Source organism: Furipterus horrens, unplaced genomic scaffold (genome assembly GCF_987537825.1).
Source record: "Furipterus horrens unplaced genomic scaffold, mFurHor1.1.pri manual_scaffold_4, whole genome shotgun sequence".
Lineage (NCBI taxonomy): Eukaryota > Metazoa > Chordata > Mammalia > Chiroptera > Furipteridae > Furipterus > Furipterus horrens.
In genome coordinates, this window is record NW_028327174.1 from 156231975 (window position 1) to 156259972 (window position 27998).

General features: G+C 39.3%; 1 protein-coding gene and 1 long non-coding RNA gene across 3 annotated transcripts in view; both read left to right on the forward strand.

Annotated features, from left to right (window-relative positions):
• LOC150013138 (uncharacterized) lies at positions 1-13578 on the forward strand. Its single transcript, XR_016510549.1, has 3 exons — positions 1-61; positions 4724-4828; positions 13316-13578. It is a non-coding gene; the product is annotated as an uncharacterized LOC150013138 (long non-coding RNA).
• A 2394-nt stretch (positions 13579-15972) lies between these two features.
• CFAP95 (cilia and flagella associated protein 95) overlaps positions 15973-27998 on the forward strand; it is a 96250-nt gene continuing 84224 nt past the window's right edge. For both annotated transcript variants that reach the window (XM_090274165.1, XM_090274166.1), the window contains exon 1: positions 15973-16159. In XM_090274165.1, coding sequence (XP_090130291.1) covers positions 16008-16159 — 152 coding nt within the window. In that variant the 5' untranslated portion in view covers positions 15973-16007. The remainder of the gene's footprint in view (positions 16160-27998) is intronic.

The following is a 27998-nucleotide window of genomic DNA, read 5'->3' on the forward strand; positions in this document are numbered from 1 at the left end:
CTTCCGGGTCAATTCTCCGGCGGCCCCGGCGTGGCGCCCGCCCGGACTAGGGTGGCCTAAGGTTGGTCTTCGACGTCCTCTCCTTGCCCCAACCGAGTTTCTTGGGAGTCCGAGAAAATGCTGCAGATTTTATTGCAAAGGTCTCTGTTTTACACATTTAAATTTATAGTCCACTTGCGGTTGAGGGCTAAGTGGTTCTCAAGTCACGCCCCTGAGCCGGAGAACGGCCTGACACCGCCCCAACCCCCAGTCCCCTTCTTTTTTTGTTCAGCACCACCAGCCGGGTCCCGGGAAGTTAAGAGGAGGGTTTGATTGCCAGTGCAAGTCCTCTAGAGCAGTTAGTCCCTTTGAGAGTTTGTTTGCTTTACTTTTCCAGCGGTAGGGAGGAGGTGGTCTGAGACGCTTCTGGCGGAATGAGTCCCCTGGACCTTGGTGACTTCCTTTGCCTGCGTAATAAATTTCGGCCTCTGAGAAGCTGTTTTCAGAACATCGACTTAAAAAATTTGAACTAATTCCTTAAAGGAAGAAATAGCAAAGAAAAGGAAAAGTTACTTGCCACCTGAACATAGGAAGTAGTACAGTACTGAAATATTTTTTAGCTGTTCTATGTGGAGTGTAAGGTGGGCCCTTCATAGCTGCCATAGGTTCAACCAACCTTGGATAGAAAATATTGGGGAAAAAAGTTACTGTTGTTGGTGAGGGTACTATGTAATTAGGTCTAGAATGTTTGTGTCTAGTATATTGCACGTGTATGGTGGGGGACCCCCAAAACCCCATAATTTATTTATTAAAAAGTTGTGTATTCTTACATGTTTTGAACTTAAGTCACCTTCAAAGTACTCTATTTGATGCAGTACACCAATTGATACATTTTTTTCCACTGCTCTAGTTTTTGAACTCATTGCTTTTGGTGTCTTTTAGTGCCATTTTTTGTTTCACCTCTTCCACATTTCCCTTTGAGGACTTTTTTCATCAGGGTAAACCAAAAAATAGTTGCTGGGGTGAGGTCTGGTGAATAGGGAGGGTGGGGCATGAGGGTCATGCCGTTTTTGGTCAAAAACTGCTGAACAGTCAGCAGGTGTGCTCATAAATCACCCATCATGAAATGGGCCAATGCTTTGAAAGAGTCTTCAAAAACATAATTCACTGAAGCCTCTCACAGCCTCTCACAACAAAGCCAACTGGTCCGCTGATACTGATGGGTTCCTAGAACACTCACCTACCTAGGGAAACCTGTACTTACGAGGGGCCTACCCTCCAGAAGATAATTCTGTTTTTTTGAGGGGTTCCTTCTTATATAAACTGTCATTACTCCCTAAACAATACAGTTTAACAACTATTTATATAGCACTTATATTGTATTAGGTAATTAAATAATCAAAAGATGGTTCAAAGTATATGGGGGGATGTGCATAGGTTAAATGCAGATACTACGTCATTTTTTTTTTTAAAGGAACATCTGCAGATTTGGGTATCTATCCCTGGGGGTAGTGGAACCAATCCCCTGCCCATACTTAGAGGCAATTATACTGTACTTCATTTTGCACAGGGTTTGGTGTCCTCTAAACACTGTGTCACTTTTGGAGTGAAAAAAAATCAAGGCCCTGACAGTTTGCTTTTATAGTTATCTTGCTACAAATTATTTTTTGCATGAAAAAGAGGACTTCTAGTTCATTCGGATTTTAAAATGCCGTAATTCAAATTTTTATATATCAGATTTTCCTTCATCCTTCTGTAATAGAAAAAAAACCTGTCTGCCTTCAGTTCAATTCTTTTTACTTAATCCTTGAAATCTGTATTTTTATAACACTTTTTTTAAAAAGCAAGCTTAGAGTCTGTTTAATGTAAAGATATGTTGAACGTTGAAGGTGGGGTTGATTGTGAAAGTAAAAAGCAACCATTGGATACTAAATTTTAAAGCATTGAATGAGAAATATAAGTTAACTATATGCAATCATTGATACTCCCTGTGAGTATATTTATAAAGGACAGACCTGCTGTATGAACATTAACCTCATTTTTCTAATAGAAATGAGCTGGCAGATTCACAAAATTGTAGAAAAGCAAGATGAGACAGGTTTTAATTAGTAAAATCAAACAAATCTTAACCTCTTGACAAGTTCTCATATGAGGCAGTGTAGTGAATAAATGTGTGTTTAGGTGCCAAAGCCAAGGACAACTTCAAATACCTTAGTTACTTAAGAATGTGATACCAATTCTCAGATGGTTTGAGTTAACTGATGTCATCTTTCTCTTCACTTAATCAGACCCTTACATCCTTTCCTAATAAAAGTGAAGAATAAATCTTGACTTCTGAGGGTGCAAAGCTAAAGGCAGCATGCTCAGAAATTAATTTTTTTCAAAGACTTAATTTTTATCTTAAAAATTGATGATGAAAAAACCCAAATTCTGTCCCTAAATCCTGAAGTAAAATTGATATTCCAGAATGATAATTCCTCATTTGAAGGACATGAATTATGTCTCAGATTTTCTTCTAATAGTTCACAAATTGTTTTTATGCAGTTGTTAAGGATCTATATTTATAACTCAAATATTTTAGAATTGGAGCATTAGAACTCTGACCCAACCCCATAATTTTGCAGGTAAGGAAACTGAGATTTAAAGAAGTTAAGAATTGAAATTCATGGAACTTTAATAATATATATAAGAATAGGGTATGATCAATTTAGCATGATTTTGTTGAAGGACTTCAACATTTATGTTCAGGGATCTGCAAAATACATTTACTGATAATAATGAAATATTGTAAATAGCTTAAATGCCCCACAGTAGAGATTGATTAAATTGTAGTAAGTCTATTTGATGAAATGTTATTTAATTATTTAAAAGCACAATAGAACTAGTAGAATATATTAGGGGAGTTATATTTTAGGAGAATTTTATTTTCTATGTAATGCAAAGAACAAAATATAATTTTTGTAACTTGTGTCTAAAAATGTATGTTAATAAAGACATGGATATATTTATTTGTTAGTTAGCTCACTATCTCACACCTGTTAATTTTCTTAGAGATTTATTGATTAAGTTGACCATAGCTCTTAATTATTGTTCACATAGCTGTGAATGTATTTTGACAATCCTCCCACACCTCCCCAAAATCATGTTTTTCATACTTTAGAAGAATATTTGATGATAGGGGAAAAGGTAGGTATGTAATGACAAAAACAAGTACAAAAACAGCATATAAGACAACCCTAATTTAAATATACAAAATAAATTTTACATACTATAAAGATAATCATATATAAATTGGGAGGATATACACTAAAATGTTAACAATGTTTATCTCTGTATGATGGAATTACTAGAGATAATTAAGACTATAAACATACATTATTTATACTCTTCTGGATGTTCCAAACTTTTTACAATAAAATGTAATGTAGTGTTGAGGGCCCTGGTGAGAAGGAAGACACCATGGTGGTTTTAATGACAGGATTCATAATTACTTTGTAAAGAGTTGGAGATGACTTTGCAATCTGTTTCCATCTCTGTTGTGTATTATTCACTTATATCATTTTATTGTATTGTTTATTTACTCCATTTATTTGGCTTAAAGTCATTTTCTCATAGTAATACAGGTGGATCAAAAGTAGGTTTACAGTTTTGAACACACAAAATGGAGTTTATTCTTGTGTTATTGTATTATATTCCATAAGAACAATAATAAACCTACTTTTGTCCCACCCTGTATTATGCATGGTAGAGTGTAAATAGTACTAAACATGTGCTTATTGTGTACTGGCTATTGCAAAAAAAAAAAAAAATTTCCCATTAAAAATATTAAGTGCTCAACTTTAAATGCTTCATTATTATGTTGACATAGTCACTAACTACATACTTTATAGTATGCTGAACATGAAACTGATCACTCTTCTAAAATTTAAAATCCAAGAACTTACTAACAAAGAAGTAGGAGAAGAGAAATATACTAGTCAAGAAGTCAATATCAGTGTCTTTTTATGAGATCTTAAGAAAAGTCAACAGGAGCAATGTCATATTTAAAGTTTTTATTAAAGACCACTTCAAGAAAAGGAATAGAAATTAATATCTTATTTTCAAAGATGACATTATACTCATGAGAGTTTTAGTATAACCTTTGCTTCGGTGTGTGGGTTTATTTTCCCCAACCGAAAACTTCTTCTCTAATAGAGAACTATTTTTTAAAAAGTTACAAAACTACCCATGAATACAATTGTAATCTTTTATTGTTATACTTAGTTGATATCTCTATCACTTCATTATTCTAACTGTTGAGATAAAAATAGGAAAATGCATTGTCATTGCATCTTTAAACTGCAACACTAATCAATTATTACTGATTTCTGTGAATAAAGAAAGTATGATGAGTAAATCAATATTAAATCAATAATTAAGACTAAGTTAAATACTAACTTTCAGTATGAAACTCTTATTTCTAAATAAAATTATTACACTGCAATTATAATTAATCTAGTTAAAACATGAACTTCTTTTAACCTAAAATTGGTAAATGTTATCAAGATGCTAATCATGAAGATGGTTTTAAATGAGCAGTTAATGCTGATATTAGACTGCATGTGGATACAGTAGAGAGGATACTAGGTCTTTTGCTGCATAATAGGGTTTTTGTTGCTGAGTAAATTATTTTTTACTTTTAACAGTTGACAGTTACAGAATGTCACCATTTTCCTTTGCCCTCTTCTTCCTTCCTACTACAAAGATTCAGGAGACCCATGATGTAATCTTCAGAAAAGAACAGGAAAAAGTGTCTGGAGAAACGAAGTGCCAGTCCAGGCCCTGAATATGAAAACATCTGGGGAGATGGGTATGTCTCTAGATGCAATGAATATTCCTCAGATACTGAAGATGTCAAATTGTTGTAGGAATTTTCTTAGTAATATATATTTAAATGGATGACTAAATGAAAGAAGTATTCAAGTAGTAGCACATTTTTAATGTTTTACTTATTCTTCAGTGTAAATATGACAATAATGAAAACCATACACTTTTTCACAGTTTTCAAGTGTACTTTTCTGTGATACATATCTATATATTGCATTGTGTGCCCACCTCCCAAAGTCAAATAATTTTACATCACCATATACTTGGCCTCCTTTACCCTTTACTATAGACTTAGGTTAAAAAATCATAACTGAAAATCTGAAAGGCAGTTAAAGCTTAATTTTGACTTCTTCAGTAACTTCCTAAACATAAGATAGGGCTATGTTTCCCCTTTATTTATCTCACTTAACTCAAAATTTCTGTAATAAAAATATACCATATTTCTCAGTTTGTTCCTGTTTCCATGTTTTAAGACACCTCCTCCACTCATCAAAATTAACATTAGGTCAAAATCACATACAAAATGATGAACTTCCTTTGTTAATTCTTAAATTGTGTTCAAACTTGCATTATAGTATTTATAGAAACTGATAGTCTAAATTTTAGGAAGGAATGCCAAAGAGTAACTCCCCAAGTCATGTCTTTCTACTTTAGACACTTTAATTTCTATGGTAAGTCTCTCAAATTATCATCAGTGTGCAAAAAGGACAGTGAAAAAATGATGTCTTGAGTTAATAGGGGGAGAAGGCTAAATACCACCCCTGAGATGATTAGACTCTGAGTAATTGTACTTATTTATTCCACAAATTTTAGTGGGTGTTACTGTGTATAAGACATTTATGCTAGCTGCTGAGTATACAATTGTGAGAAAAACAGACATTTTCTTACCTTCTTATGGGACCGATAGACTGATGGAAGACACATAACAATATTCAAGTAAATAGACAAATATATTAAAGAAAAATTGTAATACATGAGACAGTGCCAACTCAATACCACCAACATCAAGAAAGGATTGTCTCTTTATTACTTGTTCTAACAGAGCTGACAACTCTCTTTCATTTCAATAAGAAAAGTGTAATTTCATAGGTATACTTTTTCTTTCAAGAAAAATTCACCAAGCTATTTTAGAAATTAATTTTATACTCTTTAAACTAAAAAATAATTATCTAGCGGGTATCAGTATGATTAGTGATAAACCTAAATTGTAGAATTAATTTTTAATGTGATTGATTACCTATCAAATATTCTATATTCAATAGCTAGAACTATTAGGTAAATACGTTTAGCTTCATGCAATAAAAAGATTAGATTCTTTTCTGGTTAGTAGCATCCATCTTCACACAACCAGCCTATTAGATGAAATACTTCAGTTGAGCAAATATTTTTTAGTATCTGCTATATATGTGATATGTCCAGAGGGGTGACAAAGATAACCAAAACATAGACCTGCTTCCAAGAAACAGTCTTATTTAGAGACAAATCTAAGTTGCACATCAACATTTTGTTGAAATAGAGCAACTGAAAACTTTTGCTATCCACTGTTTGAAAGATCAAAAGTCCTTAATCAGTACCATCTTAGTAAAGGAGATGTAACTTGTTTAAACAAAATATATTTCAGGCTTTTATTTCAGAAATTATACTTGAAAAAAATCTAAACTGCCCCTGTCACCTGTTTGACTATGTAAATAAAGCTTTTTCATTTTTAATTATAAACCAGAATTGCAACTCAATGCCATTTAATTTTGCTGTTTGAATGGGGGAGTTAATTGTATGTTATTAGCAGCCAAATACAGATTTAAAATTAAGATGGCTTTTCAAAAAATCTAGAGTTGTACAAGCAAGCTCTCCGTCCATTCCTGTATACTGACTTTAAGAAAAGAACTTTTGTCAATAGAATATGTAATTTTCTGGCCTAGGGTATTTCAAGCTTTGAAGAACTGATAAGGAGAAAGTTTCAAAAACAATTTACATTATTCTAGATAACTATTTGCTGGTAGATATGACATTGAAAATCTATAAATTATCTGCATGGGGAAAACTTTTTATTTTTAAATTCCTAGATTCTTCCCTTTTCTACCAGCATTTAGATGGACTCTGCTGCAAGAAAAAGACTAGAACTTACAAGCTTTATGTAGTATTTTTTTAATCCTAATCCAAGGATATATTTATTGATTTTAGAGAGAGAGGAAAGGAGGGAGGAAGGGGGAGAGAGAGAGAGACAGACAGACAGACATTGATGTGAAAAAGAAACATGGATTGGTTGCTTCCTGTATGCACCCCTACATGGGGATCAAACCCGCAACATAGGTATGTGCCCTAACTGGGATTCGAACCCGGAACATTTTGGTGTATGGGACAATGCTCCAACCAACTGAGCCACCCAGTCAAGACTCCAGTAGTATTTTTGAGTCATCACTTATATAGGAAGAAAGCCTTTTTCATGCCTCTGGCCTTCACTCTTCCACACTGAATATGGAGAGAGAATGAAAAAGGAGATTAGAGTTGAAAGTTTTTTTTTCTACATTCTATTTCTTTGATTTCTCTTTTCCTAAAGATCCCATGCAAGGCAGGCTATGCAAACACGAAACTGAAGAAAACAAGGAGCAAAGGCATGGGAACATAATGTAATGGGCTGTTTGATTAATTTGGTGGTGGTGGTTGGATCATCACATACATTAGATTCCTATCTTTTGGATTTTCAAATTCATGTGTTAATACAAAAGATATTTACTGAGCACTTGCTTATGTTTCAGTCACCATGCTAGGGACTTGAGAAATACTGAAGGGTCATAAAACAGAGCACTGGGGCAGAATTCTCTGGAGCACATAGTCTTGCAAATTTTCTTAAGAGTTTTTTCATTATTATATATTCACTACCCCTCTCATTATTTCATTTCATTCATACCCATTTTCCTAAATTAGGATCCAATATAATTTTGTAAACAACATATAGTTGGGTCTTATATTTTAATCCATTCTGACAGCTCTGTCTTTTGATTGATGTTCTTAGACCATTGACCTTTAAAATGATTATTGATATATTTAGGTTGATATATACCCTGCTTGTTATTGTTTTCTATCCATTGTTCTTGTTCTTTGCTTCTTTTTGGGTCTTTGTTTCCTCTCCCTTCTCTAGTTGTAATGGACCATTTTATGTAATTCAATTTTTGTCCTTTTTTTGCATATTTTGCTAGTCCTGCCCTAACAAAATGCCACAGATGAGGATGCTTAAATAACAGAAATTTATTTTCTCACAGTCTGGAGGCTAGAACTTCAAAATCAAGGTGTTGGCAGGGTTGGTTTCTTCTGAGGCCTTTTCCCTTGGCTTGCAATTGACCGTATTCTTGCAATATCTTCACATGACCTCTTCTCTGTGCGTGCTCATCCCTGGTGTCTCCATTTGTTTGTTTGTTTATTTTATTTTCATTTCATTTCATTTTATTTTCCAAGCTGTTGTCTCTTTGTCCAGATTTTCTCTTCTTAAAAGAACAACAGTGAGATTAAATTAGGGCCTATCCTAACAGCTTTACGTATTTTAACTTAATCACCTTTATAAAGGCCCTATCTCCAAATACAGTCATATTCTGAGGTACTAGTGGTTAGGGCTTAAACATATGAATTGGGGGGTGGTCAGGACACAATACATATCAATTTTACTTTTTTAAAGCTTTTTTAAATGGTTATATTAAAGTCTGCAGTATCCATGTTCTAAGGATTGTTCGCTCTGTGACCAGAAAAAGGTAGGTTACCTTTCTAGTGTACTTTGCAAAAGGACAGCTGTACAAGTTTAGGGGTGTCTTGCTTTATATAATAAAATATCTTGGAAAAGTCAGTTGCATATAACTCAGCTTGTCCACATTAAAAATAAAGCAACACATCTTAAATGTACTGTGGGAGAGCTAAAACAACCTGTAATGAGTCCTTTTGCAGTCTTTGGGATCACTATATAATTTCTCTCCCTGTGTGCTTTGATTTTTAAAGTTATTGATACTGGATGCAAAGCACAGTGTTCTATTGAAATACAAGTTACTCCACACAACTAGAATTATGTTTATGATTTAGGCATACATTTCTGTTACAATATTTTTAAACAATGCTAAATCATCTATATTTACTGTTCTGAACAATGCACACTCTGGAGGCAGGCTGCTCAGTTTTAAAAGAGAATCTACAACTTACTATCTCAGTGACCTCTTCTATTAACTGCCTCAGGTTCCTTTTCTGTAAAATGAGTACAATACTTGAAAGATTTATTGTGCATATTAAGTAAGACAATGTATGGGGTATTTAGCACTTAATGCATGTTAATTACCCTCATTTATCACATAGTTTGAAATGAAATATACAGATTGTAGAAAGTATTATTCTATTGGTATTTAATGATATGCATGGAATACATTTTTCTACTCTTAAGGTTTTAGATTATAAAAGCAACAACTGTCAATGGTATTACAAAAGTCATTAAGTAATATAGAAAAGTTTAAATTAAAAGTAAAATCTCAACCTGGCTTGGTGACTCAGTTGGCTGGAGCATCATCCCTTATACCAAAAAGATGATTGTGGGTTTGATTCCCTGTCAGGGCACATACCTATGTTGTGGGTTCTATCCCCAGTCATCAGGGAGTGTATGGGAGGCAACTGATGGATGTTTCCCTCTTACATCGATAACCCTGTCTCTTTCTCTCTCTCTCTCCCCCTCCTCCCTCCATCTCTCTAAATTCAATAAAGCACATCCTGAAGTGAGGATTTTTAAAAAAGGTAAATATTATGTTACAACATGGATAAATCTTGAACACATTTTGTTAACTGAAGGAAGCCAGCTACAAAGGACCTCATATTGTATGATTTCATTTACATGAATATGTCCAGAGTACAGAAATCTATATACATAGAAAGTGGGTAGTAGGTTCCTAGGATTGGGGAGGAGATAAAGAGAATTAGAGGATGATGGCTAAAACATGCAGGACTTCTTTTTAGGGTGATGAAATGTTCTAAAATTGTGATGTTGCAGAAGTCTGTGAATATACTAAATGTCATTGATTTATAGACTTTAAAATAATGAATTGTATGGAATGTGAATTGTATCTCAGTAAAGTTACATTTTTTAAAGTTGCATTTCTGTACACTAAAAATGAGATAAGAAAAAAGTAAACAATATTATGTAAAATAGCATAAAAAAGAGTAAAATACATAGGAATAAATTTAACCAATTAGGTGAAAGATCTGTACACTGAAAACTATGACATTGATGAAAGAAATTAAAGAAGATGCAAATAAACGGAAAGCTATCCCATGCTCATGGATTGGAAGAATTAATATTGTCACAATGCCCATTCTATCCAAATTAATCTATAAGTTCAATGTACTTCACATCAAAATTACAATAGTATTTTTTACAGAAGTAGAAAAAAAAAAAGCCTTAATTTTTTTATGGAACTACATAGGACACTGACCAGCCAAAGCAATCCTGAGAAACAAGAACAAAACCAGATACATTACACTCCCTGATTTCAAACTATATTATAAGGTTATAGTAATCAAAAACAGTGTGATACTGGCATAAAAAGACACATAAAACAATGGAACAGAATTAAGAGCTCAGAAATTATCGGCAGCCGTCTGTCTCGAGAGACGATGGTGTAGCTTCTTAAGAGTCTATCTGCATCGCCGAGAATGGCTGTGCAGTCCGACTCGGGAGTGACACGATATCTGTCTCCTCCCATGTTGAATCGACATCTTGCGATGACGCTGGAGTGTCCTCTCCAGTGAAGCTGAAGCTACAGAGCCTGGGCAGGGTGATATGGAGGGTCTGCTGTTGCCCATGCAGCAGACCCCCCCTCTCTTCGCAGCTGAAGGGTCCAAGGGAAAGACGGAGTCAATACAGCTTGGCTTCAGGTGCGCCGCAGGAGTTGCCGGTGTTGACTACAACGTCAAACCGCCTTAGGGACTCCGGCTCCGGATTTTCTGTCGGGGTTTACTCCCTTAGCCTTTTCCCCTGAAGAGGTATGCCGCAAGGCAGCGGAGGTTTTTTGGAGTCAGAGTTTTCCTTCTCTGATGTGCCCTGACTGGAAGATCGAACCAGCGACACTTAGCTCGCAGGCCGACGCTCAATCCACTGAGCCAAACCAGCTCAGAAATAAAGTCATGTATATATATGGTCAACTAATATCTGACAAAGCAGTCAAGAATACTCAGTGGAGAAAACAGAGTCTCTTTAATAAATAGTGCTGGGAAAACGGGATATTTACATGGAAAAGAATGAAACGGGACCCCAGTCTTATATCAGTCACAAAAATTAACTGGAAACTGATTAAAGATAAATGGAAAATCTGAAACCATTAAACTCCTAGAAGAAAACAAGGGAAGAAAACTTGACATTCATTTTGGCAATGATCCTCTGGATATAAAAAATAGAGTAACCAAAAGAAAAAATGAAAAAGAAAGACTATTATCAGCAAAAGAAATGGTCAACAAAATGAAGAAGCTACCTGTGGAATGGAAAAAGTTTGCAAACCACTTACCTGATAAGGAGCTAATATCTAAAATATATAGGTAACTCACAATTTAATAGCAAAAACAAAAACTCCAAGCAAGTCAATTTAAAAACGTACGTACTTGAATAGACATTTTTCTAAATGAAGCTGTTTAATAAATACATGTAAAGGTGGTCGAGATCACTAATCACTAGGAAAATGCAAATCAAAACCACAGTAAGGTATCATTTCTCACCTGTTATAATGGTTATTATCAAAAAGATGAGATAAATACTGATGAAGATGTGGAGAAAAATGAACACTTGTGCTCTGTTGGGTGGGAATGTAAATTGGGTAGCCACTATAGAAGACAATATTGAGGTTCCTCAAAAAATTAAAAGTAGAATCACTATATGATCCTGCACTTCTAGGTATATATCCAAAGGAAATTAAATTACTATCTTGAAGAGATATATGCACCATTTTGTTTGTTGCAGCATTACTTATGATAGCTAAGATATGGAAACAACCTAAGTATCTATCAATGGATGAATGAATAAAAGGTTTTATATATACACAATGGAATATTTAGCCATAAAAGAAAGAAATTCTGCCATTAGTGAGAACATGAAGATATTATGCTAAGTGAAATGAGGCAGGCACAAAAATACAAATACTTTACCATCACACTTGTGGAAACTAAAACGAACCAACCAACCAAACCAACAAAAATCCAGACTCATAGATCAGATTGGTGGTTGACAATAGTAGGGAAATGGGTGAAAGTGGTAAAAGGGTACAAACTTCCAGTTACGAGATGAGTAAGTTCTGGGGAGGGAATGAACAGCAGAGTGAGTATAATTAACAATACTGTTAATACTGTATTGTATAATACTGTATATTTGAAAGTAGGTAATCTACATTTGTTAGAGCATGTCATTACCAATCCAGAACATGAAAATTGTATTGAAATAATTATAAACAATTCTGCCAAAGAATTTCACTCAATGACTGGATTAGATATCAAAATAGGGAAGTGCTGAATTATAGAATGCTAATGTTGAATATTTAATAAATAAGTTCCCCATGCTGATAACAGGAGTTCCAGGAATGCCTCTTGCATGGCAGCACTTAATACTAGTTAATAAAGATGTCTTGAGAGCAAGTCAAAGCCTAACAGGTTTGCAATCCAAAGTAGAAGTACAGAGAAATCATACTCAAGATTAAGATCATGCTAAAAAAGATCATTGGCAGTAATGAATAGCTAAAGGAAAGGAAAGAAGATTGAAGCTTTTGTCAGAATTGACTCCTTTTTGAGTTCCTGATTGTTAAGTATGAGTTTATATAAATTTGGCCCTGGTTTCTAGGTCTTATTATTTTTCTTTCATAGTTATATAATTTAATTATACTTGAATTTCAGCTATAGATTCTAACTCAAAAGTCCATATCATGTCTCAAAGAAGAGGAGAAGGAAACAGAGAAGGAAGGAGGAAAGAAAGAAGGTGAGAGAAGGAGAGTAGGGCATGGAAGAGAAAAGGATAACCAGGCACTTCTCATTTATTCTGACATAGCACGTGGACTCCAACTTTTTTGTATAAATATTCAAAAGTGAACCCCTAAATGTATACATAGTGGGTAACAGGAGGTGTCTACTCCTGGAGAACTAAAAAAAAAGAAAAAAATGCAATCTTTGATTAGGACCTAAATACTTAGTTTTAAATTTAAATACAGGTTTCTAATATATTTAAACTGGATTCAAAAGAAGGTAATACAAATTAATTTTCTTATGTAATTAAAAATTTTGTCTCGGCTTAAATGAATGACATTTAGAAAAGAGAAGATATAGGAAAACATGCTGATGGTGACCTTGGAAGGTTCTGAGCAGGGGCTTTTATGGAAATTGAGCAGACAAATCATTGAGACAGGAAGGGAAAAGAGATGAAGAGCTTTGCCTGTGTGGTCATTTACATCTGGCTCATTTACATCTATTTTAGGTTTGCTGTCCTGCTGTGGTCTTCTGGGCAACCTCTTTAAGGATCTGATAACGCTAATCAAGAAATATATTAGTCTAGGCTCAGATGACAAGATTCCCACTTCTTGAATTGATCTGCTTGCACTTATCCCAAGAAAAGCCCTGTTTGAGCCCCCTGAGCTATGATTTTCTTACCCCAAAGGCTATTATGGTGAAAAGAGATTAATATAAATAGAAGGCATTGCTTTAAGCCCTGCACTTCATTGGTCTGATGAAGTCTCAAGAAAACAGGAATAAGTCAAGTGCTTTGAGCATCAGTGATTTCACATTTATAAAGCATAAAGCTTATTAAAGGCTTTGAAGTGAAAAGATTCTATATGACTACAAAACCATTGTTATTACCAGCAACATATCCAGATATGTTGCCAACATTTTTCTGATTCAGACTATTAAGTTTCATATTAGAATATTACAAAGATATTCATTAAAAGGACCTTGTAAACAGGCAAAGCTAGAAAAACTGACTAAGGATATTTTACCCCCCCCAAAAAATCACATTTTAGGGTGTGTTTCCCAGATGATAAGGACAAAGTTAGGATGTAATAGCAGTAGTGGTTGAAATTTAATTGAGGGCTGGACATTTATTAGGCAATGTTCCATCTGCTTTCAATGTACAATAGTTAACTTACGTAATTCTTACAAAACTCCCCTGCGATAAATACTGGTTTGTTCCTATTTTATCAATACGGAATAAACAAACCCCAAATTCTACGGAATGTAGTGGTGTATACAAAGAGAGTGGAAAGCATCTGAATTTGAGGGTACAGAAGAGTTAGTCTCCTATATCACAAAATGAGGATGCCGAAAAGTATTTAGTAGACGCAGAAGACAATAAAGCTTATGAAGTTGTTATAAAGGGGAAAGAGAGTAGTACAACAATAAAGCATATTTGTAGACTCAAATAGACTGTCAGCTTAGCTTAAGGAACTCTAAAATAAGCTCTCTTTTGCTTGTTTTCTTAACTTACTGATAGTAGGTGTGTTGAAAGCTTTCGAATCTCTGCAGCACCCGTGCAACACAGAAAAAGATCTTGGCTCTGAGCAGCTCTGTCTCTGCATTGGATTGGCTGCTCATACCTGACTTCTTGGTTGCACATTTTTTATGTTGCCATCACTTTAAACATAAGTAAAATAAACACACAAACAAACATGATAGCATCAGTGGTAATATTTGGAGCAATAGCAATATGCAATGTTTTGTACAGAACTGAGCTTAACACATCTTATTTACCCTTTTAAAGTAAACTTCTGTTTTTTTCATTCCTTCAAGCTGGGCTATAATAGCGGTCAGCACTCTACCAGCACTTAGCTGGTTTGGTTTTAAATAACATGGCTTAACTGTAACTGTCTGTAAAACAGGGGTCTTAGGTACCACTGGCCACAGAAAAGCATTTAATAGTTGTCTGTAATCAAATTTGTGAAAACTGATTCAGAAAAGCATGTCACTATAGGAGTGCAAGAGTAAATTTTTTGCAAACTAAATCTATTTGTAATGTGAAATCTCTTAATTTATTTGCTTTTAAATTTGAATTTTTGTGTACATGTGGTCTATGTAGTATTCTTCTTTTATACATATGGGCTTCTTAAAGGAAGACAACTTCTGGAATTGATGGAAGCCCAAGTAAATGTAAAATAATAAAACATAATGTTCATTCAACACTCTGAAGTGATGCCCTGTACTAAAAAAGCACTGTGGCCAGGTAGGAGGGTGGCCATGATTAAGTCTATTAATGCCATAAGGTGTTCAGCTAAGGTTGGGGAGCAGAATTCTGATGTGTTAAATATTCTTTACATGGAAAGTAAAGAATGAAATAAACACTTTCTTCCATAAGACAGCTATGCAATGATTTCTTTAGGGCAATGCCATAGATGATCATTTTGAAGTTTCCTCGCATATAACTCACAGCACAATAATGTGTTGAGTTTGTGTTGTCACAAAATACCGAATGCTTTAAATAAGACCCTAGAGAGCTGAAGGCCCCGGAGCCCTAAACTGTACCTAGAATCTGAAGAGACCTCAGATTCTTGTGTCCTCCCTGTCCCTTCCACTGTCCCAACCCCTCCATTTTTTTTCAGAGGAAGAAACTCATATTCAGAAAAGTTTAGAAAGCAGCTGAAAGTGGAACCAACCAGGCCTTTTCATCCTCAGACGTTTTAGCTGAACGATCCGTTCCTCCTCTTTCACAGAAAAGCTATATAGAAATGACTTATTTAACGGTTATCTTGCTCCCTTTTAATCATACGGTGGCAAAAGATGGTTAATGGTAAAAAGAACTTCTTCAAGGATATCGGGAACAAGTCCCTCTCTGGGGTCAGGCCCCATTAGCCCTTAACTGACCTGCTACTTTCCTTTAAACTCCGCCCAGCCACTCCGAAGAGTAGGAGGGCGAAACTACAGGTTCCAAGATGCAGATGCTTCTTCTTTCTTCTATATAGCTCAGACCCTCCCCTCGTTGTGTTCTGGGAAATGTAGTTTCCCATGACTGCAACTACACTGTCTAGGAAACCAAAGGCTATTAGGATTGAGAGAGCCGTCCCGCCATTGACCCCGCCCCAAGTTGCTTAGGAGATGAGAGACGCCGAATCTTGGTCTTTGTCCCTTCGGGGCAGAACAGATGCAGAGGGTAATCTAAGGTCTGTACTTGGAGGGCTGCCATGGAGAGATTTGACGGCTCCTGCCAGGACTTGTGCAGCAATGAGCAATACCGGTTTGAGCTCGGACCCACCGACTTGCTGGAGCGCAGGGGCTCCCTTACCCTCCGCTCCCGTCACAAGAAATACTCGAAGCCGGTGTTGGTGTATTCCTGGTGAGCGAGCTCTCCGAAGTTGCCCGTTCTCGGGGTTGCTGGGAGAGGGAGAACGGTGGAAGGGATGGAGATGAGGGGAACGGACAGTAATAGAGAGAGGACAAGGGTGGAGAGGCGAGAATAAGAAGAGAATGAGAATAGAGGAAGAGAACAGCAAAGAGAGAAGGGAAAAGAATGAAGAGGTGAGAAAGAAAAGGGTGAGAAAAGAGAACTGGGAGAGGAGAGAAGAGAAAAGAAAGGGAAACATCTTCAAAAGAGATGGAGAGGGTAGGGATCCAAGTTGGGAAACGAGGAGGAGATAAGAGAGCCCTCCAAGAGTAGCTCCCAAGCACACACTGAACCCTGCTGCAGCCAGCCCCTGGCCACCAGAGGCCATAGATCACCCGGACTCACAATGGGTTGCGGGTGTTTGCAGAGGCCTGGAAATCATGTTTCTGAGACAAATCCTTAACTCATAAGAGGCAAGGCACATTAGGAGAAGGCCAAGGGTACAACAGGCAGGAGATATTTGCTCAGGGGATGGCCTCCAGGATGGTCACTTCGGGGGCAATGAAGCACACTGAATGATTTGAAAGACTCCCCGAGTAACCCCTAGGCTACTCGGACTCTTCTGGCCAGAGACTGCGAACTGGTATTTCCCACTGCATAAGGCCAATGGTTTGTTTGGCATGCACTGTGTTTTCATTTTATCTTTTAAATAATTGCCCACATTTAAAACCAGGAGATTACACATAAAAATAAAGGATTATGTCTTTTCTTAAGAAGTTGAAATGCCTAGCAACAGAAGATTTTATTCCTCCTGGCAACTATGAATGTACTGGAGCTGAGCTCTGGTTACTGAAGGAGAGAGTTCTCTTTGGTAATTTCACTCATACAGATATTGCCTAACCCCAGAAAGCATTTGCTTTATTTCCGTTGCCTTAGACCTTGGGCTTGGCATTCACTTAGAGATTCTCTTGTTTTATTAAATATTGCAGTAACCAATAGTAAAACCATAACATATAACTGGGTGAAAAATTGGGACTTTAGGGCAATTAAGATTCTGTCATTTGTGTCAAATTCCCATCTGTACTGTTGACAATAATTACTTTTCATATTTGGAATTCTCACAAAGAGAGAGCAGGAAGAGAGGGAAGTGAAAAGTCTCAAAGCTTGTCTCCTTTATACTTTTACCATTGAAAGAAGATGAATGACTTTAGCCCTAAAGCTAAGACCCCCTCTATCCCATTCATTGATGCAATGTTATGTGAGGCCTGTGGTTTCTGTCTTACAAACTTTCTAGAGCCTATTACTTACTTTTTGAAAACCTTACTTTTACTTCTCATCTCTAAAACTGACTGCCTATTTTGAATTCAGTACATATTCAGAAAAATTATATAGATATGAAATCCAAAACTACACTGGGAAACAAGATCATCATATAGCCTCATACAGGGTTTTCCTCATAACCCTCAAGCAAAGCACTTAGCTCTTCCATTAATTCTGTTACTCCATAAGGATTTAGATCATGATATAAATCACTACTAGAAGTTATTGTTACAGAGAAAAATCTTTTTCAAGTGGATAGTGCTTTTCTCTTTTCTCCATTGCTTTGAGAAGTTTGCCTTGTGAACATTGTAGACATCAACAGCAAAACCACAGAACACAAATGAGAAGGAGGTAAGGAACCTGGTAGGGGAGAAGGGTGGTGTAACACTGAAAGTCATGTTGGGCACTGCTGGAAATGTAGAGAGTTCTCATGCTGTTGGTTTTAGAAAGGCTTGGGAGCAGGAAGAAATAAATTCAATCCAAGTAACAGTTGTGTGTCATGCACTTTGCTATGTGTTGGAAACACAGAGATGGATAAAGGAGATTCAATGAGATAATTTGTGTAAAGCATCTAGCACCATGTCTGGCACATAGTAAGCAGTCAGTAATATGTGGCAGCTAATACTACTTATGTAGGATAACATAATGGTTAAAAGCTTGGCCTCTAGTTTGAATACCAGGTTTGCAGCTTGTAATATGGCAAGTAATATGGTGCTCTGATCTTCTATTTCTGCAACTGTAAATTGGGGAGAATAGGAGAATAAGACGAAATAAGATATTATATGTGAAGCACCTTTTAAAATACAGCCTGGCACCTAGTAGGCACAGTTACTGGTATATACATGTATAGGACATGGTCATTGACCTCAAGGAATTTCACAGGCCAGTAAAGGAGAGGGTTAATAATCTTGTTTGTGCAAAATAGAGATGAGTATAAGAAGCAAAGCAAACAGGAAGGAGAAGTTTTTGGAGGGGGGTGTTTGGGGGGCGGTTGTTTCCTGAGCACGGTTTTAAAAGAAGAATAGTAGCTTCATAGATACACAAAAGAAAACAGGCAAATGTGGTGTAGTAGTAAGAAGCAATATCATAGGGAAATAAAATTAGTTTTCTGTACTTGGCAAGTACAGTTGATCCTCATCATTTGTGGATTTTATATTTGCAAATGTATCTACTTCCTAAAATTTATTTGTACCCCCAAATCAATATTCACGGTGCTTCCATGGTCATTTATGGACATGTGCAGAGGCAAAAATTCTGAGTCACTGCCCACAGACATTCTCAGTTGAGGTAAGACAAAGAGACACTGCCTCATTTCAGCGCTCATACTGGGAACAAGCATTCTTTTCGCAGTCTATTTTGTGCTGCCTTTGTGTGTATGTGTGTGTGTGTATGCTTTTTTTGCTGGTGATTTCAATGTTAAAATGGTCCTGAAGCATAGTGCTGAAGTTCTGCCTAGTGTTCCTAAGTACAAGAAGTGTGTGATGTGGCGAAAAATTCATGTGTTACATAAGCTTCATTCAGGCATGTGTTCCAGTGCTGTTGGCTGTGAGTTCAATGTTAGTGAATAAACAGTATATATTAAATAAGGCGTCTTTAAATAGAAACACACGTAAAACCACGTTATATATTGATTGTTTGATGAAATGGCTTGAAGGAACCAAATCCTATATTTCTGAGCTTTCTGTGCTGTTGATATTTCTTTTTTCCTTCCTTCCATATCCAAGCAGTCACCAAGATCCGTCCTAAAAAACAAAAACAAAAACAAACAAAAAAGAACAAACAAAAAAACCTGCATAAAGTTCAAATTGTATAAACCTCCAAGTAAATAATGTCATTGACCATTTTGTTTTCCTACATTCTGGTCATAATTGTTTGCTTTCTATTGACTTGTTTTATTACATATTAAAACTTTCACTGAATTTCAATCTTTTATTGAAGATTAACAATACTATTTATAAGACACCATTTGGGTGGCCTCTCAACTGAGTATTTAATCAATTAAGTGACTATACTTACAGGTTTGCAAAATAGAATTGGTGACTGGGAGAAATTCTGACTTACCTAGGTTAAGCATTTAGATGATTCCTGTGTTTCTATTTATATGGCATGTAATACAAGTCTGTTTGACTTTACTACATGTATTTAAAACAGTTGTGTATAATAGACATGATAAAGTGATATACTCAGAATAATTGTTAGAGGTATCTCTGGCCCAAAACTGGGATGAGACATTGCGTAGGAGCCATCTCTTCATTGCAGCTGGAGTGGTGGACAGAGAGCCATATCATCTGCATCATACCTTGATGCTTCTGAGTGAAAGAGGCCTTTTCTAGAGATTATCTTTCTCTATTTATTTCTGTAGCATTTGTGGAGTGACATAATTAGATGATTCCATCAGAAATTCTGAATTGAGGAAAAATGTTCTCTTGGGATATTTTCCCACTTGATGGAATAATGTAATGCTAACAACCAAAACAACTATATTTGTCCTTAATAAATTCTCTACTGTGAGGCTAATTCTTATTTATTTATTTATTTATTTATTCATTTATTTTTACGTATGCCTTCCTTGGCCAAATCAACCTTTAGTAATAAGTGGTGAACCAAAAAAAAAAAAAAATTCATTTGAATTTTCATGTAGATATTTCATGTTCTGGTCTCCATGGTGACAGCATTTTAAGAGCTCAGGTTAATTTCATGTATTTGTAATTTGAAGTGCTTTTCTCTCCTGCCTAAATTAAGAGTCTGAACTTTTTATACTCCCTCTATCCCACCCTGTAATAGGCAGAAAACAGAAAGGGGAAAGGAAAAAATGAGGAAAAATAAAATGTGGAAATAAATGTGTGGTAGGGATGGCATGAGTCCATAAGAATACTAGAGTAAATTTTAGAGCCGGAATCCTAATGCAACAGGATGACATCAAAACATGTGTAAGTGAGCTGAGAGAGGTATAATGCATTAGACTTCTGATTAGAATGGTAAAAAAATTTCAAATGAGAGCTGAGCTGTGCTTTTCCTTGTGGTATGTACATGATTTACCAGGGATTAACAGGAAGTAAGGAGATTTTGAGTTAATATAGAGACAAATGTTATTTATTCTTTAAAGATATATTTTTATTTCTTAACTCATACTTTAAAAAAATCTCCCGAAACATCAATTCAAAAGAATCTATGCACCCCTATGTTCATAGCAGCATTATTTACATAGTTGAGTGCTGGAAACAGCCTAAGTGCCAATCAGTAGATGAGTGGATCAAAAAACTGTGGTGCACTTACACAATGGAATACTACACAGCAGAGAGAAAGAAGGAACTGCTACCTTTCACGATAGCATGGATGGAACTGGAGAGTGTTATGCTAAGTGAAATAAGCCAGGTGGCGGAAGAAAAATACCATATGATCTCACCTATAAGAGGAACCTAATGCATAAGACAAGCAAATGAGCAAAATAGAACCAGAGGCATGGAAACAAGGAACAGACTGACTGACCAGAGGGCAAGTGGAAGGGGGATAAGAGGGGGAAGAAGGGGAAGGGTCTAGTCAAGGAACATTTATAAATGAGCCAGGGACATGGACAACAGGGTGGTGATTGACTTTGGGAACCGGGATGAGGGGTTGGTAGGACAGGGGAGAGCAACAGGGGAAAAATTGGGACTACAGCAAAAGAACAATAAAAAAGGCAAAAAAATAATAACAATTAAAAAAGTTAATTATATCATGTGACAATTTGAGATGATGTAATAGAAGACCAATAACATGGAAATATATTCACTGCCTAGTAGGTAGCAGAACGAGGAATTTGCACACAACTGAGGTGCGTATATAAAATTTATTTTCTAAAACTGATCCTAATGGCTTTTCAACTGTTGGTTTTTAGAGAAAATTCAAACATGCCAATTAAAGGATATCTCTGTCTCTTTGTGTTAGATTAAAACATTCCCTCTCTTTTCAAATCCTTCTTTCTGCACCCTCTACTTCCCCTGGTGGCATCTGTGTGTGTACAAGGGACTGAGGTTATGTGATATTTTGGTGGTGAGGGAGTAAGGCCCCTGGATCTATGTGTGGGTCCTTGTTCTCCCTTACCTCATCCTTTACTCAACTTCTGTGCCTACTGCTGGTGAATTTGTGACTAATCTACTTGGGCTTCAGACTCGATTCCACTTGGCCTTTGATGGTGCTACAGATCCCCACATCAGGCTTGTCCTTCCCCAGCCCCTGTCTTAGGCTGATCACCCCACAGCCACTGTGATAGGTGCAGCTCCATCCCTCTTCATGGCAGTCCCACTGCTGGTCCACTGACACTCAACTCAGCTTTCATCAAATGCCTGGTAGAGAGTGTGCACATGCTGTGGCTGCCCAGGATAGGTTAGCTCGTTTTGGCCTGAGACTTATTAAAAAGCCTTCTTTTACTTTCTAAAGTGATATACATTAAATGTGAAATTTTAAAAAATATATGTTTTATTGATTATGCTGTTACAGTTGTCCCAAATTCCCTTCCCTCTGCTTCCCTCAACCCGGTAGCCCCCCTCCCTCCAGTTGTCCCCCCTTTTAGTCCATGCCCATTGGTTGTGCATATAGTTCTTCTCAACCTCTTCCTGTCTATTCCATTCTCTCCTACTATGCTTCTTAATTCCTGCATCATCTCCCTCCCTCTCCCCCTTCCGCCTCCCTACTGACCTCCCCCCAGTATGTTCCCCATACCTGTAATTCTTTTTCCACTCTCGTTGCTTACTTAGTTTGCCTTTGTTTCGATTCCCTGGCTTCTATTGTTGGTTCTTGTGATGCAGTTTTCATTTTAATGTTCATAGTTTTGATCCTCCTTCTTCTAAACCAGTCCCTTTAACATCTCATATAATAGTGGTTTGGATCTGATGAACTCCTTCAGTTTTACTTTGTCCTGGAAGCACTTTCTCTCCCCTTCTATTCTGAATGACAGTTTTGCTGGATAGAGTATTCGTGGCTGTAGGTTTTTGATTTTCATTACTTTGAATATTTCTTGCCAGTCCCTTCTTGCCTGCAGGGTCTCTCTTGAGAAGTCATCTGATAGTCTAATTGGGACCCCTTTGTACATGATTCTTTTCTTCTCTCTTGCTGCTTTTAAGATTCTCTCTTTATCTTTAATTTTTGACAAGTTGATTATAATGTGTCTTAGAGTGGTTCTCCCTGGGTCCAGTTTTTCTGGAACTCTGTGCTTCTCAGACCTGTAATTCTATTTCCTTTTCCAAGTTTGGGAAGTTCTGCTTCATTATTTTTTTTACATAATTTTTCAATTTCTCGTTCTTCTTCTTCACCCTCTGGCAATCCTATAATCCGAATGTTCGATCTTTTATAGCTGTTGCAGAGGTTTCTGATCCTCTCCTCACTTTCCTTACTTTTTGTTTCCTCTTTCTGCACTGGTTGACTGTTCCTTCTCTGTGTTCCAGTTTGTTGATTTGATCTCTGAATTTTATTTCCTCACCACTTGTCTCGCATGTGTGTTTTCGTTCGTTTCAGTATGAGTGGCTTTCTTTCCTTCCCTGTCCTGTTCCAAATCTTTTGTTAATTCTGTAAGCCACCTTATAACAATAGCTCTGAACTGAGCCTCTGAAAGGTTTCTTATTTGTTTGTCTCTCAGGTTCTTCATCTGCTGCCTGGTGAGCTGCGTCACTGGGATTTCAGTCGTTGTCTCCTTCATTTTGACAGATTTGTGTTTTGCTTTGCCTTTTGGGCAGGCTGTGGGGGTGGAGCCCCGTGTACTCATCACTAAGCCACGACCTGGGCAATCCCAACCTTTTTCACTGCACTGTGGCGCTTTGTGTGGGGGCGGGGATCCAAGATGGATTCCTGCCGTTATTCTCTGCTGGAAAACCAGGATCCACCCCCCCCCCCGCCCTCTGGGCCTCTCTGTCTGAGGCAGTGGGGGGGCTGCCTTTCCCAGTGTTGGGGTCGCGAGCTGCCGGGGCTCGACTGCAGCTGGGATTGCTCCCCTTGCCACTGTCCCCGCTGCTACCATGAACAACGCCGCCCGACCTTTCCATTCCGGTTCTGATTTCGCCCCTCCTACCCGTCCAGGTGAGTACCGCTGGTTTATAACTTCATACGTTGGACTTCCATGTAGTTTTATTTTCCGGAATTTCTGGTTATCTTTGGTTTTGAGGTAGTTATATTCCTTTCTAGTTGTGGAGGGAGACCGAGCATGTCTGTCTAAGCCTCCATCTTGGCCAGAAGTCCTAAATGTAAATTTTAAGATCGCTCTATCTGTCCCATGTTTGGGAGCTCCTGAACTTATTATTAATAAAAGCTTAAAAAATTAAACCTTTTATTTCTCAACAATGCCTTTCAAGGAAAATATTTCCCTCAGCACTCAAAAATTCCATTTTGTTAGTTAGAAGTTAATTAGCAAAACTTTATTATTTTTTTCATATTCCTGGCACAACAGTCCTAAATGTTCCCAAATGCCTCCGATTTATTAGAGCAGATGTTATTTTAAAGAGTTAAGGAAAGTAAAGATTAATATTTAAAAATATAATCTCACTATATGTGAGAAAAAAAGCAATATGCATTGTATTTTTTTGTTAAAAAATGTCAATTTGCATTGAAAAGAGACTGAAATTATAGTTACCATGTCGTCGTCGTCGTCGTCGGCAGCCGTCCGTCTCGAGAGACGATGGCGTAGCTTCTTGAGAGTCTATCTGCACCGCCGAGAATGGCTGTGCAGTCCGACTCGGGAGTGACAATCCCTGCCGCACTTGTTACAGGTGAAGGCAGATGGCTGTTGTTGCTGCTGTTGACGCTGCTTCCGCCTCGATCTTTTCTGGACCGCCTCCTCGTTGCGCGCAGCCTCTGCGCGTGACGTACCTTGCCTGACCGCGAGCCTCCAGGCTAGGTGGTCGTCTGCTTGAACTTCCCATGTGTTGAGATTGATGGAGCATTGTGTCATGTCCTTTTTGCAGATGTCTTTGAACCGCAGTTTTGGGCGCCCTGCCATCCTTTGGCCTTCTGCTAGCTCGCCGTAGAGGAGGTCTTTGGGAATACGGCCTGCATCCATTCTTTTGACAGGGCCGAGCCACCTGAGGCGTCTCTCACTAAGAACTGCATGCGAACTGCTCATGTTGGCTCGCTTCAGCACCTCGGTGTTGGGGACCTTATCCTGCCAGGCGACATGCAGGACGCGTCACAGGCACCTCATGTGGAAGCTGTTGAGTTTCCTTTCGTGCCTTGCGTAGGTGGTCCACGTCTCGCTGCCATAGAGGAGAGTGCTGAGTACGCAGGCTTGGTAGATGCGCAGTCTGGTTTTCTCAGTGAGGCTGGAATTGTTCCACGCTCGCCGGTTCAGTTTAGCCATAACTGTGGCTGCCCTGGCGATTCTCCGATTGACCTCCAAGTCGACTGACAGAGAGCTCGAGATGGTGGACCCGAGGTAAGTGAAATCGTTGACAACCTCCAGGGTGTATCCGTCGATGGTGATGCATGGGGGAGTCCCCGTGCCTTGAGCCATAACGTTCGTCTTCGTCAGGCTGATGGCTAGTCCGAACTCCTTGCATGCGTGGGAAAGGCAAGTGACTAGCTGCTGGAGTCCCTCTTCAGAGTGTGATGTCAAGGCTGCGTCGTCGGCGAAGAGCATCTCACGGATGAGCACCTCTTTGACTTTGGTCTTGGCTTGTAGACGGGCCAGGTTGTAGAGCTTGCCATCGGATCTGGTGTGAATGAAGACACCCTCGCTGCAGTCCTTAAAGGCGTACTGGAGGAGCGTGGAGAAGAAGATTCCGAACAGCGTAGGCGCGAGGACGCAGCCCTGCTTTACTCCGCTGCTGACTGGGAAGGCCTCAGAGGTTGCGCCGTTGTAGGACACCGTGCTGTGCATGTTGTCGTGAAAGGACATGACCACAGCAAGCAGATGTGGTGGACAGCCAATCTTCCCTAGCAAGCTGAAGAGTCCGCTTCGACTGACCAGATCAAACGCCTTCGTGAGGTCGATAAAGGCGAGGTAGAGTGGTTTATGCTGCTCGTGACACTTCTCCTGCAGCTGGCGTAGGGAGAAGATCATGTCCACTGTTGATCGGCCAGCTCTGAAGCCACACTGGGACTCTGGGTAGACGCGGGAAGCAAGGGTCTGCAGGCGGGCAAGAGCGACCCGGGCGAATACTTTGCCGACGACGCTGAGGAGAGAGATGCCCCGGTAGTTGTTGCAGTCGCTGCGGTCTCCTTTGTTCTTGTATATGGTGATAATGTTGACGTCTCTCATATCCTGAGGGATGTAACCCTCCTTCCAGCAGAGACAGAGTAGATGGTGGAGCGGCTGTAGCAGGACTGGTTTCCCGCTCTTTAGGATTTCTGGAGGGATTCCGTCGCTTCCTGGTGCTTTCCCGCAAGCGAGGCGGTCGATGGCTTTGCCGAGCTCTGCCACAGTAGGTGGGGTGTCTAGCTCCTCCATGACTGGTAGGTCTGGGATGGCTTTAAGAGCAGTGTCTGTTACGGTGTTCCTCGTCGCGTACAGCTCGAGGTAGTGCTCGGTCCACCGCCGCATTTGCTGTTCCTGGTCAGTGATGACCTCACCTGTCTTGGACTTAAGGGGGGCGATCTTGGAGGGGATTGGGCCTGTTGCCTTCTTGATACCCTCATACATTCCTCGTGCATTGCCTATATCGGCGGCTTCCTGGATGCTTCTGCACAGGTTTAGCCAATAGGTGTTGGCACAGTGGCGGGCGGTCTTCTGGACTTTGTTCCTGGCAGCCCGTAGAGCTTGAAGTGTACTGGGAGTGGGCGTGGCCTTGTAAGCCAGTAGGGCCTTCCTCTTAGCCTCGATCACGGGTTCCATTTCTTCCCAGTGAGCCTCGTACCAGTCAGCGTTCTTCCGATCTTTCTTCCCGTAAGCAATAATGGCGGAGTTGTATATGGCGTCGCGGAAACGTGACCAATTGGATTCGATAATGTCATCTGCCGCCATTCCCTCGCCAAGTGCATCTTCCATCCTGTTGATGAATTGCTGGGTCTTAACTGGGTTGCTGGCACAACTGGTGTTGATGCGTGGGCAACCCTTCATCTTGGAGTGGTGCAACCTCTTCGACGTTATGCGCACCTTGCTTACCACAAGGGCATGGTCCGTGTCGCAGTCTGCACTGTGGTAGCTGCGGGTGAGGAGGGTGCTGCCAATATCCGTTCTTCTGGTGATGACGAGGTCAAGCTGGTGCCAGTGGCGGGAGCGGGGGTGCCTCCATGACACTTGGTGGATCTCTTTGCACTTGAAGAATGTGTTTGTCACGCACAGGCCGTGGTGACACGAAAGCTCAAGCAGCCGCTGACCATTCTCATTGATCTTTCTTCTCCCAAAGTTTCCGAGGCAGGTGGGCCAGGCCATGTGGTCGGCTCCTACTCTTGCGTTGAAGTCTCCAAGGAGATAAAGAGCGTTACTTCTGGGGATCTTGGATAACGCTTCGGCCAGTGCATGGTAGAACTGTTCTTTCTCTTCGGTGGTGGCGCAGAGGGTTGGGGCGTATGCGCTAAGAATGCTGACTGGGCCGAAAGTTGTTGACAATCGGAGGGTAAGTAATCTCTCTGTGCCTCCTGTGGGTGGCTCTATGGAGTTAACAAGCGTGTTCTTCACAGCGAACCCAACACCGTGCTGTCTTGGTTGGTCCGGAGACTTCCCTTGCCAGTAGAAGGTGTAGTTGGTTTCTCTGATAGTTCCGTTGTCGGCCAACCGGGTCTCCTGTAGAGCCGCAATGTCAATGTTTAGTCGTGCCAGTTCCCTGTCGATGACGGCGGTTTTCCTGGCATCATTGATCCACGGAAGGTCTGCAGTAAGTCCGGGACACATGGTCCTGATGTTCCAGCTAGCGAGGCGAAGAGCTGGAGGCTTCTTTCTTGTTTTTTGCTTGGAATTGCCTGATGTGAGTGTTTTGTGGCCCACTTTTCGAGAGACGCCTCTCTGCTCCCCACGCACCCAGTGGGGCAGGCGAGCCATGGCGAGACGGCACCTAATTGGCTGGGGGCTGCCCAGCTTGAGGCGGGCGGTAGCTGTCCAGTGAGGTGCGATGACCTCTCCCACCGTCAGAGGAGACCCCTGGCGCTCGTTTCCTTCGCCAATCGGATGAGCTTATAACCGGTATCTGTCTCCTCCCGTGTTGAGTCGACATCTTGCGATGACGCTGGAGTGTCCTCTCCAGTGAAGCTACAAAGCCTGGGCAGGGTGATATGGAGGGCCAGCTGTTGCCCATGCAGCAGACCCCCCCTCTCTTCGCAGCTAAAGGATCCAAGGGGAAAGACAGAGTCAATACAGCTTGGCTTCAGGTGCGCCGCAGGAGTTGCCGGTGTTGACTACAACGTCAAACCGCCTTAGGGACTCCGGCTCCGGATTTTCTGTCGGGGTTTACTCCCTTAGCCTTTCCCCTGAAGAGGTATGCTGCAAGGCAGCGGAGGTTTTTTGGAATCAGAGTTTTCCTTCTCTGATGTGCCCTGACTGGAAGATCGAACCAGCGACACTTAGCTCGCAGGCCGACGCTCAATCCCACTGCTGTGATTATACCCTAAGCATGCTGAAACACCAATTCAA